General features: G+C 48.4%; 1 protein-coding gene across 1 annotated transcript; it reads left to right on the forward strand.

Annotated features, from left to right (window-relative positions):
• The first annotated feature begins 10,488 nt into the window (after window positions 1–10,488).
• On the forward strand, window positions 10,489–12,360 carry LOC143932972 (SCAN domain-containing protein 3-like). Its single transcript, XM_077455897.1, has one exon. It carries the CDS (start codon window positions 10,489–10,491, stop codon window positions 12,358–12,360), a length of 1,872 nt encoding a protein of 623 aa, XP_077312023.1.
• Window positions 12,361–13,366: the final 1,006 nt, after the last annotated feature.

A 13,366-nucleotide genomic window follows, 5' to 3' on the forward strand; every position in this document is an offset into this window, starting at 1 on the left:
GCACAGTGCACACAGACAGGCTGAATTGGCTCCGCCTCCATCACAGAAGCTCCGCCCTGGAATGAGGGTAGACTCTGCGATCCTGTGCTCAGATGCTAGCTGTGCGGCGCGGGGCAGGGCAGTTTACGGTCTCTATCCGGTGTTCTGACTGGAAGGACACCTGCACTGCAGTTCCACTTCCAGTGAAGTTTTCTTGACAGGAGTGGGGCGGGGTGTTTCAGAGAAGAGAGGAGGCAGGCTGACTCTGTAACTCTGACTCTGAACGAGGAGGCACCTGGGACTGATGTATGAGGATAGCCAGAGCCAGAGGCGGCTCTTTAGGCGGGAGCGAGGCCCCTAGGAGGGTGAGGCCTTGGGCCACCGCCTACTTTGCCTAATTAGAGAGCCGCCTCTGCACAAGAGCATGTCTAATCAGACTTCTGGCCATCACAGTGCACGCTCATGCCCAAGTTCTGGTCACAGCCGTTCGACTAGTTCTCACCATCATTCTAAGGAAAGATCAACATCTAAAAGACATTGATCAGCCAGCCCTCCCCGGTGGAAAAAAAACAGGGAATGCAGGGCATGTGGTGCAACCCCTATGGCAGTTAAACTGATCTGCAGAGATTGTTTTCAGGGTTATGTGGACACCAGTAAAGCTGAGGTGTAGCAAGTGTAGCAGAGCGTCCCAGAGAGAGCCAGGAAAAGTCCTGTTCGGGGTTTATACCTCTCCCAGGCACCTCTCGTACACGTTCAGAAATCTGTGATCCATGATCCAGTTCGGATCTTGGTCCTCTTCCCCAGGCTAATTTAATCTCACCTGAGCAAACAGCCTTTGCTCTCTGCCTGGGACATACACACACAGTTGGTCTATGAGGAGAGTAAGGTTGGTAAAACCTGTTAAGCAGTTCTTTGTAGAGACTGACAAGCAGTAGGCTTGTTCAGCCTGGTAGTGAGGGCCTGCAGACTGTATAGCTAGAGCCGTGACACGGCTAGGTTTTGTGTTTTGCTACTTTGCCCTTTATTTTATTTTCTGGAGCACAGTACAGCACCTGTATATGGACTTGTATATACCACAAATAAACACAGCACTGTTGGTCACTTCATTTCTGGACTTGGTATCTGTGCCTGAGAAACAGCTCATCCCAGGGAGCTTTATACCTGCTACCTGTCCCCCAGGTTACATATGGTGGAGGCTGCAACCAGCTGTAGTAAGTTACTACTTAAAAGGCCAGTACCTAGAGTGACTAAAACATGGAGGAAATCCTAAAACAATTGATGATATCCAACGCTACACAACAGCAAAAAAATGCTGAACTACGGCAAGCCAACGCTGCACAGCAGAACACAAACGCTGTACTCAACGCTGCACAACAACAAGCAAACGCTGCACAGCAGAAAACGAATGCTGCACTACAGCAAGCTAATGCTATCGCACAGGAGCAAGCCAAGGCACTGTTCCAACAGATTAGTGCTGTACAGGAGCAAACAAATGCTGCAATTAATGCTGAATTACAGCAAGCTAATGCTATCGCACAGAGGCTGTTTGAACAGCTAGCCACTGATGCCAAAGCGGATAGGAAAACCTTGACGGAGGTTGTGGAGGCGCTAGCACAGCGGTCATCTGCTAAAGTTGATGTCAGAGACAAGCCCTCAGCCATCCATGTGTGTCGCTTTCTTTCCAAGATGACTACAGATGATAATCCAGAGGCCTTTCTGCTAACGTTTGAACGGACCGCTGAGAGGGAAGGTTGGCCTAAAACCCAGTGGGCAGGACTAGTTGCTCCCTTGCTTTCTGGAGAATCGCAGAAGGCCTACTATCATTTGGAATCAGCAGAAGCGGGAGACTATGAAAAGGTCAAACGGGAAATTCTGGCATGACTTGGTGTCACTTTGGCAGTTCGAGCACAGCGGGTCCACAGCTGGTTCTTTCAAGGGGAGAAGCCCCAAGATCGCAGATGTTCGACCTAATTCACCTGGTGAGGAAATGGCTACAGCCGGAGTCCCTGTCTGGGCCACAAATAGTGGAACGTGTGGTCATGGACCGGTTCCTGAGGTCACTACCAGTTCCCCTGCAGAAGTGGGTGAGTCAAGGAGACCCCAAATCGACGGACAACCTGGTGGAACTCGTTGAAAGGTACTTTGCTGCAGAAAACCTGGTCACCACCCCTACAACTGCGCGGACTTTCCACCCAAAGCCACGGTTTCCCCAGACAACCAGTAAGACTGTTCCAAGGGAAGTGGGTGGTAAAGATGGTAAGGAAATAGGGGGGAGGAATTTTGTTGCCAGGACTGAAGTTTGGCATCCCAAACAAGGGAAGCCATTGCCTGTCAGCAAACCAAACTGGGGAAACGTCAGGTGTTTTCGTTGCCAAGAACTGGGACATGTTGCAGCAAATTGTCCATTGACAGATGAACCGATGCAGTGCGATTTTTCCATTAGGAGACAGTCTATGTTTGCAGCTGTTTCATGCGCTGCAGCGCCAAATATGGGAAAACCAATGTGCCAAATGACTGTTAATGATAAGCCTATTACAGCCTTGCTGGACTCTGGAAGTCTAGTGACTTTGGTTACAGCTGAAATTATTAAACCTGTGAATTGTCATGCTAAAAAAAATTGCTGTGACCTGTATTCATGGGGATACCAGGGAGTACCCTATAAACACTGTTCGGTTTAAAACTGGCTTAGGTACGGTGACCCATCAGGTTGGACTTGTCCCCAACTTGGTGCACAGGGCCATCATTGGTAGGGACTTCCCTAAGTTTTGGGAACTGTGGGATCCTCCTGACCCGGTCGCAGTGCCTGACTCAGTGGCAGAGCCAGAACTCCTGGCCACTACTGACAAGGTGGGTACAGGGGATTCCTCTCAGGACGCCTCGTGTTTTCCTCTATCAGTTATGGCAGGAGAACTGGAGGAGTCTGAGGAAGTCCCCACCACCAGTAGAGCTGGACAGCCATCTGCTGAATCCGAGCTTACGTTGGAGTTTGCTGACCTTAATGTGCACAAAGAAAATGTTGGTACTGAGCAAAGGAAAGACCAGACCCTTGCCAGGGCCTGGGAAAATGTAATAGTGATTAATGAGGTACCTGTTGAAACAGGGGACGGCCCTGTTTTCCTTATTTCAGCAGCAGTGAGAATTTACTGTATCATGTATGTAAAATGAATGATGAAGTGGTTGAACAATTGGTGGTCCCTAAGCTATACAGACGGGTGGTGTTGGAACTTGCCCATGGGCACTTGCTAGGAGGCCATTTAGGGGTTGAAAAAACGACTGAAAGGGTGTTGCGTAGGTTTTACTGGCCCGGGGTACAGAAAGATATTGAGAATTATTGTCAATCCTGTCCTGTGTGTCAGATGTCAGCTCCACTACCCCACTTCCGAAGTCCTTTAGTGCCATTACCTATTATTGAAGTGCCCTTTGAGAGGATTGCCATGGACCTTGTGGGTCCACTCCCCAAGTCTGCCCGGGGTCATCAGCATATCCTCGTAATCATGGATTATGCTACCCGTTACCCTGGAGCGGTTCCCTTACGCACCGCTTCTGCTAAAAACATCACCAAGGAGCTGTTTATGGTATTCAGTCGGGTGGGCATCCCTAAGAATTCTTAACAGACCAGGGCACCCCATTTATGTGATTGAGTAACTAGGGAGCTGTGCAAGTTGTTTAAGGTGAAACAGTTGTGAATCTCAGTGTACCATCCTCAAACGGATGGCTTGGTGGAACGCTTCAATAAGACGTTAAAGAGCATGTTAAAAAAGGTTGTTGACAAGGATGGGAAAAACTGGGACTTCCTGATACCATACTTGATGTTTGCCATCAGGGAGGTTCCCCAGTCCTCTACGGGGTACTCTCCATTTGAGTTGCTTTATGGGAGACACCCTCGGGGACTTTTAGACATAGCCAAGGAAACTTGGGAGGGGGAGCAGACACTCCATAAGTGTCATTGAGCACATCGCTCAAATGCAGGAGAGGATTGCAGCAATCATGCCGATGGTAAAAGAACACTTACTGCAGGCCCAGGCAGCCCAACGGAGAATATACAACAGGGGGGCCCAACTCTGGTGTTGGTTCCTACTGGAGCAAGTTCCTGGCTAAGTGCCAGGGTCCCTTTGAAGTAATTGAAAGAGTTGGGGAAGTAAACTACAAGGTGTATCAACCAGGAAAAAGGAAGCCCGAGCAGGTTTACCATGTAAACCTGTTAAAGCCCTGGAAAGATAGACTGGCGTTAACTGCGAGATCCCTCCCGGTAACGCCTAAGGGCACTGAGTCCCCTCTGATCCCTGAGGTCACAATTCCTGATACCTTGTCATGTTCCCAAAAACAAGAAGCTAGAAAGTTCCTGATAAGGAATAGAGAGAAATTTTCAGAGTTACCTGGCATGACTTCAGCAGTTCAGCATGATATTGTTACTGAACCTGGGGTACGTGTCAAGCTCAAAACGTACAGAATTCCTGAGGCGAGGAGAAAAGACATCAGCAATGAAGTTAAAAGAATGTTGGAGCTGGATGTTATTGAGGAATCCAATAGTGACTGGTCTAGCCCCATCTTGTTAGTCCCAAAACCGGATGGCACTTGGAGGTTCTGTAATGACTTCAGGAAGTTTAATGCAGTGACAAAGTTTGACACGTACCCAATGCCCAGAGTAGACAAACTTATAGACCAACTTGGCAAAGCTTGCTATATTACCACTTTGGACTTGACAAAAGGGTATTGGCAAATACCTCTGACTGATAGCGCCAAAGAGAAGACTGCATTTGTGACCCCAGAGGGTTAATTTCAATATAAAAAAATGCCTTTTGGGTTGCAAAATGCCCCCACGACATTTCAGAGGGCCATGGACAGGACCCTAAGACCCCACCGACGATATGCAGCAGCCTATTTAGATGACATAGTGGTATATAGCGCTGACTGGGAGTCTCACTTGCCCCGTGTCCAGGCTGTCCTCGATTCCCTATTCAAAGACGGTTTTACGGCAAATCCAAAAAAATGTGCCATTGGTCTAGAGCAGCCGTCATCAAATGGCGGCCCGCGGTCCGAGTCCGGACCGAGCGGGGCTTCCGCCCGGACCGCTATGCCGCCAGCATATTAAATGACAGCAATCACTGGTTTGCTGGGACCGCGGGTTTCCCTAGCAACCAGTGACGCTGTGCGCATGCGCCCGCCCCCTGCTCCTGGCCGCGTCTCGGAGCTGAAGACACGCACGCTCACAGATAGTAGGGGGTGTGACGTCACGTGCGCGCTCCGCCCCCCATGCTGCCCGCGGTTCCGAATTCCCGGGTCCTGGCTCTCCGACTCCTTGAGGCAGCTTCTGTTGTGCCCTCCTGCAGTTGAGGTATGTGGGCACATAGTGATCATGACTGTATTTGTATATTGGTAATTTGCAAAATGCTGGGCTTTTTTGTAAGGGGCATGGTGATGGGTATATTTGTCATTTGCACAAGGCTGGGCTTTTTTTGTAAGGGGCATGCTGATGGGTATATTTGTAATTTGCACAATGCTGGGCTTTTTTTGTAAGGGGCATGCTGATGGGTATATTTGTAATTTGCACAATGCTGGGCTTTTTTTGTAAGGGGCATGCTGATGGGTATATTTTTTATGTGCACACTGATTTGCATGTTTTGTTAAGGTGCGCCTTAACAAAATATGCCCATCAGTGTGCACTTAAAAATATATCCATCAGCGTGCCCCTTACAAAAAAAGCACAGCATTGTGCAAATTACAAATATACCCATCAGCATGCCCCTTACAAAAAAAGCCCAGCATTGTGCAAATTACAAATATACCCATCAGCATGCCCCTTAAAATAAAATGTGTTCATCAGAGTGCCCTTTAGCATAAAATAAGGGTCACGCTGATGGGCACCTTTTATGTTAAGGGGTACTCTGATGGACAAATTTAATTTTACGGGGCACGCTGATGGGTATATTTTTAATGTGCACATCGATGGGCATATTTTATTAAGGGGCACAACAAAATGTGCCTTACAAAATATGCCCATCGATGTGCACATTAAAAATATACCCACCAGCATGCCCCTTAAAATAAAATTTGTCCATCAGAGTGCCTCCTAACATAATAGGCGCCCATCAGTGTGACCCTTATTTCATGTTAAGGGGCACGCTGATGGGCATATTTTATTTTAAGAGCAACACTGATGGGTACATTTTATATTAAAAGGGCCACTTTGATGGGCAAATTTTAAGTTAAGGGGCACATTTTGTTGTCCATCAGAGTGCCCCTTAATATAAAATGTGCCCATCAGCATGACCCTTATTTTATGTTAAGGGACACCCTGATGTGCACATTTTGTTAAGGGGCACTGTGATGGGGACACCCGATGTAAAGGGGCACTGTGATGGGGACGACTGATGTAAAGGGGCACTGTGATGGGGGCACCCGATGTAAAGGGGCACTGTGATGGGGGCACCCGATGTAAAGGGGCACTGTAATGGGGACACCCGATGTAAAGGGGCACTGTGATGGGGACACCCGATGTAAAGGGGCACTGTGGTTGGGACACCCGATGTAAAGGGGCACTGTGATGGGGACACCCGATTTAAAGGGGCACTATGATGGGGACGACTGATGTAAAGGGGCACTGTGATGGGGACACCCGATGTAAAGGGGCACTGTGATGGGGACACCCGATGTAAAGGGGCACTGTGATGGGGACACCCGATGTAAAGGGGCACTGGGATGGGGACACCCGATGTAAAGGGGCGCTGTGATGGGGACACCCGATGTAAAGGGGCACTGTGATGGGGACACCCGATGTAAAGGGGCACTGTGATGGGGACACCCGATGTAAAGGGGCACTGTGATGGGGACACCCAATGTAAAGGGACACTGGGATGGGGATACCCGATGTAAAGGGGCACTGGGATGGGGACACCGATGTAAAGGGGCACTGTGATGGGGACACTTGATGTAAAGGGGCACTGTGATGGGGACACCCGATGTAAAGGGGCACTGTGATGGGGACACCCGATGTAAAGGGGCACTGTGATGGGGACACCAGATGTAAAGGGGCACTGCGATTGGGACACCCGATGTAAAGGGGCACTGTGATTGGGACACCCGATGTAAAGGGGCACTGTGATGAGGACACTTGATTTAAAGAAGCACTGTGATGGGGACATCTGATGTAAAGGGGCACTGTGATGGGGGCACCTGATGTAAAGGGGCACTGTGATGGGGCACCCAATGTAAAGGGGCACTGTGATGGGGACACCCGATGTAAAGGGGCACTGTGATGGGGACACCCGATGTAAAGGGGCACTGTGATTGGGACACCCGATGTAAAGGGGCACTGTGATTGGGACACCCGATGTAAAGGGGCACTGTGATGAGGACACTTGATTTAAAGAAGCACTGTGATGGGGACATCTGATGTAAAGGGGCACTGTGATGGGGGCACCTGATGTAAAGGGGCACTGTGATGGGGCACCCGATGTAAAGGGGCACTGTGATGGGGACACCCGATGTAAAGGGGCACTGTGATGGGGACACCCGATGTAAAGGGGCACTGTGATGGGGACACCCGATGTAAAGGGGCACTGTGGTTGGGACACCCGATGTAAAGGGGCACTGTGATGGGGACACCCGATTTAAAGGGGCACTATGATGGGGACGACTGATGTAAAGGGGCACTGTGATGGGGGCACCTGATGTAAAGGGGCACTGTGATGGGGACACCCGATGTAAAGGGGCACTGTGGTGGGGACACCAGATGTAAAGGGGCACTGTGATTGGGACACCCGATGTAAAGGGGCACTGTGATTGGGACACCCGATGTAAAGGGGCACTGTGATGAGGACACTTGATTTAAAGAAGCACTGTGATGGGGACATCTGATGTAAAGGGGCACTGTGATGGGGGCACCTGATGTAAAGGGGCACTGTGATGGGGCACCCAATGTAAAGGGGCACTGTGATGGGGACACCCGATGTAAAGGGGCACTGTGATGGGGACACCCGATGTAAAGGGGCACTGTGATTGGGACACCCGATGTAAAGGGGCACTGTGATTGGGACACCCGATGTAAAGGGGCACTGTGATGAGGACACTTGATTTAAAGAAGCACTGTGATGGGGACATCTGATGTAAAGGGGCACTGTGATGGGGGCACCTGATGTAAAGGGGCACTGTGATGGGGCACCCGATGTAAAGGGGCACTGTGATGGGGACACCCGATGTAAAGGGGCACTGTGATGGGGACACCCGATGTAAAGGGGCACTGTGATGGGGACACCCGATGTAAAGGGGCACTGTGGTTGGGACACCCGATGTAAAGGGGCACTGTGATGGGGACACCCGATTTAAAGGGGCACTATGATGGGGACGACTGATGTAAAGGGGCACTGTGATGGGGGCACCTGATGTAAAGGGGCACTGTGATGGGGACACCCGATGTAAAGGGGCACTGTGATGGGGACACCAGATGTAAAGGGGCACTGCGATTGGGACACCCGATGTAAAGGGGCACTGTGATTGGGACACCCGATGTAAAGGGGCACTGTGATGAGGACACTTGATTTAAAGAAGCACTGTGATGGGGACATCTGATGTAAAGGGGCACTGTGATGGGGGCACCTGATGTAAAGGGGCACTGTGATGGGGCACCCAATGTAAAGGGGCACTGTGATGGGGACACCCGATGTAAAGGGGCACTGTGATGGGGACACCCGATGTAAAGGGGCACTGTGATTGGGACACCCGATGTAAAGGGGCACTGTGATTGGGACACCCGATGTAAAGGGGCACTGTGATGAGGACACTTGATTTAAAGAAGCACTGTGATGGGGACATCTGATGTAAAGGGGCACTGTGATGGGGGCACCTGATGTAAAGGGGCACTGTGATGGGGCACCCGATGTAAAGGGGCACTGTGATGGGGACACCCGATGTAAAGGGGCACTGTGATGGGGACACCCGATGTAAAGGGGCACTGTGATGGGGACACCCGATGTAAAGGGGCACTGTGGTTGGGACACCCGATGTAAAGGGGCACTGTGATGGGGACACCCGATTTAAAGGGGCACTATGATGGGGACGACTGATGTAAAGGGGCACTGTGATGGGGGCACCTGATGTAAAGGGGCACTGTGATGGGGACACCCGATGTAAAGGGGCACTGTGGTGGGGACACCAGATGTAAAGGGGCACTGTGATTGGGACACCCGATGTAAAGGGGCACTGTGATTGGGACACCCGATGTAAAGGGGCACTGTGATGAGGACACTTGATTTAAAGAAGCACTGTGATGGGGACATCTGATGTAAAGGGGCACTGTGATGGGGGCACCTGATGTAAAGGGGCACTGTGATGGGGGCACCTGATGTAAAGGGGCACTGTGATGGGGACACCCGATGTAAAGGGGCACTGTGATGGGGACACCCGATGTAAAGGGGCACTGTGATGGGGACACCCGATGTAAAGGGGCACTGTGATGGGGACACCCGATGTAAAGGGGCGACACCCGATGTAAAGGGACACTGTGATGGGGACTCCTGATTTAAAGAAGCACTGTGATGGGGACATCTGATGTAAAGGGGCACTGTGATGGGGGCACCTGATGTAAGAGCACGGTGATGGGGACAATTGATGTAAAGGGGCACTGTGAAGAACACACCTAATTTAAAGTGCAATCAGATGGGCACATCTGATCTGGTGGGGACACCTGATGTAAGGAGGCACACGTATGGTGACATCTAATGTAAGGGGGCACGCTGATGTGGACACCCTATGTAAGAGGGCACCTTTATATAATGGGGCACTCTGATGGTGACAAATTGTATAAGGGGGCACACTGATGGGAGACACCAGCTGTAAGGGGGCTTTCCATTGCAGAAACCTGATGTAAGTGGGCACTCTGACAAGAATGCCTGATATAAGAGAGTAGTCTGCCTTTGGCAACTTATTTTGGGGGTAGTCTGATGGGGCAATGAATTAATGAATTAGGCTGCGTACACACGGGCGGATTATCCGCCCAACTAAGTTCGTCAGACAATCCGACAGACAGTCCGTTCAACTTTTGAATGAACGGACTTGACCACACACGATGAACAGACAGTCCGCTGAAAGCTTGCGCGATGACGTGTACGGCATGTACGACGGGACGAGAAATTCGACGTCCAATACACTGCAATGCAACCTTCGCCGTGTAAATCCTTTCTGAGCATGTGCCAAACTTAGTCCGTCGAACTAGCCTACTCACGAGCGGATTGTCCGCTGAAACCAAGTTTGGACGGACAAAATTACGGAAATTCCGAAAGACTTAGTCCGTCAGACTGTCCGCTGAAAAAGTCCGCTGAAGCCCACACACGAGCGGATTGTCCGCTGAAACACGGTTCAGCGGACTAAGTTGGACAGACAATCCGCCCGTGTGTACGCGGCCTTACTCTAATAGGGGCAACTGATGTAAGAGGGAAAACTAATAGGGACATTTACATTTACAGAATATTACCAAAGTGTGTGGAGGAAACCGTAGCAAAAGTGACCGAGAGCATGGCTTGTGCCAAGAAAAGGAAGGTAGACACTGAAAACCGAGTCTTCAAAGATGAATGGACAGACCAATATATGTTCATTCTTCCTGTGGGAAGTTTAAAACCAGTTTGTCTGATTTGTTGCGAAACCGTGGCATTAATAAAAAGTAGCAATGTGAAGCGTCACTACGAAACAAAACACAGCTCGTTTGCGCAAACATATCCACAGCATTCTGAGGTAAGGGCACGTAAAATAACGGAACTGAAAGCCCAGTATGACAGATCTACCAAAGTCCTCTCACATTCATTTACAGCCCAGCAGCGTGCAAATGAATGTTCACTTAAAGTAGCATGGATTTTGGGGCAACACAAAAGACCATTTACCGATGGTACATTTGTAAAGGAGTGTTTGAATGCTGTTGCTGAAACTTTACTTGAGGGTAAACAAAAAGATGAGCTGTGTGGAAAAATCAACCAGATCCCACTGTCGGCGTCAACAGCAACAAAAAAGACTGAAATATTAACAGAGGATGTTTTGGGACAACTTGATGCAGCGATTCAGAGTGCAGTATGCATTTCTTTAGCCATTGATGAATCAACGGATATAACTGATAATGCCCAGCTTTTGGTGTATGTAAGATTTTTTCACAAAGAAACAAAAGAACTTTGTGAGGACCTGTTAGGTGTAACACCACTTGAGACGCACACAAGAGGACAAGACATATACGAGGCCATTAAGGAGATTCTGAGAAAGAGGAAGATCGATCTGAAAAAGGTGGTCTCGGTTACCACAGATGGTGCCCCTGCCATGGTAGGAAAGGAGAGAGGAGCTGTGGCACGACTGAAAGAGGACAACCCTGACCTTATTTCTTACCACTGCATTATTCACCAGACTGTCCTGTGTGCCATTCTATCGGACAAGTTTGCAGAAATCATGGACACGATGATGAAACTCATCAACTTCCTCAGAGTATCCTCATCCCATCAACATCGTTTACTAAGAGAGTTTCTTAAAGAAGTTGAGGCAAATGCAAATGACCTTTTACTTCACAACAATGTTAGATGGCTAAGTAAAGGCAATGTATTGGAACGCTTTTGGTCCATTCGAACTGAAGTAGCAGCTTTCTTAGTGCAACTCAAAAGTCAGAAAGCAAGACAGTTTTCACTGTTTTTACAAGATGAAAGCACAATGGAAAATATCGCTTTCCTAGTGGACATAACATCACACCTTAATGAACTCAATGTAAAGCTCCAAGGCAAGAACAATTCCATCTGTGATTTGATGACCGCTGTCCGCTCCTTCCAGAGAAAACTGGATTTGTTCAAGGAAGATCTGCAAGGAGAGTGCTTGCATTTCACAAAGGTGAAAGAACAGATTCAAGGAAAGAGAGATGTTTCTTCTTTTGTTGACTTCATAAATAAACTCATTGGAAACTTCAGTAAAAGGTTTGATAGCTTCAGTCTTGGACATCAGATCCTCCTGTTCATTCACAATCCATTCCTCATTAAAGATGTCAGAGTGTTTTCAAAGGAGGTGATGCAGACCTTCAAGTGGGCACATGAGGGATCTCTACAGACAGAAATGATTGACCTGCAAACAAATGTCGCACTAAGAGAGCACTTTGAAGGAACTGATCCGGCTAACTTCTGGCTACAGACTGTGCCTGAGACTGATTTCCCTTGTCTAATCAAGGTAGCACTACACACCTTGACCATGTTTGGATCTACATACAGCTGTGAGTCAGCTTTCTCTACTATGAACATTATTAAAACAAAGTATCGTTCCAGGCTTACCAATGAGCACCTACATATGTGCATGAGAATGGCAGTAACTCAATTTAAGCCAAGATTCAAACTACTGGCAGGACAATCAAAATCCCATTTTTCTCACTAGACAGGAAAGTTTTTTGGGTGTTAAAAAAATTGAAATAAAGTCAGAAGGTGCTTCTTTTACTTGAAAAATGGATGTGCTTTTTATGTTTTATTAAAGAGTTATGGATTTGCTTCCATGTTTTTTTTGTTAAAAATAGTTGTTTGTTTTCCTTACAAAGACAAAAGCAAATGTAAAGCTATCCTAGTTCCAGCTGTCCACATGTTTAATATTGTAACTGAAACTTGACAATAAATATTGTTGAAATGCTAAGGAAATTGTCCATTTCTCATGTTTTTGATAGATATACAGTGACTACAATCTTTCTGAGTCATAGCGCAGACTTCAGATTCGGACCTCGGCCCAAAGAAAATTTTGGCGACCGGACCTCCTTGAATTTTAATTCATTACCCCTGGTCTAGAGGAAGCCAAGTATTTGGGCTACACTATTGGCCGTGGTGTAATAAAACCTCAAGTGAGTAAAATAGAAGCCATCCAGGAGTGGCCACGTCCTGCAAACAAGAAGCATGTCAGGGCCTTTCTTGGCATTGCGGGGTATTATAGAAGATTTATTCCAAATTTTGCAACTATAGCTGCCCCTCTGACAGACCTGACGAAAGGTAAAGACTCTGTAATGGTGAAGTGGTCCTCAATAGCAGAGGAGTCTTTCCAAGTCCTGAAGAAGGCTCTTTGTGCACAGCCAGTACTGTATGCCCCCAATTTCTCTAAAGATTTTTTGGTTCAGACGGATGTGTCTGATGTTGGAATAGGGGCAGTACTATCGCAGGTACACAATGGTGAAGAACACCCTGTCGTATACCTAAGCAGGAAGCTCAATGACCATGAGAAAAAGTATGCAGTCATTGAAAAGGAATGTTTAGCCATAAAGTGGGCAGTGGATGCGCTCAGATACTATTTGTTAGGGCGCCAGTTTGAGTTAGTAACTGATCATGCTCCCCTGAAATGGATGGCCCAAAAGATGGAGACTAATAGACGGGTGAACCGGTGGTTTTTGGCTCTACAGGATTAC

The sequence above is a fragment of the Lithobates pipiens genome, unplaced genomic scaffold (assembly GCF_037356315.1).
Source record: "Lithobates pipiens isolate NorthernLeopardFrog02 unplaced genomic scaffold, aLitPip1_a1.2 Scaffold_27, whole genome shotgun sequence".
Lineage (NCBI taxonomy): Eukaryota > Metazoa > Chordata > Amphibia > Anura > Ranidae > Lithobates > Lithobates pipiens.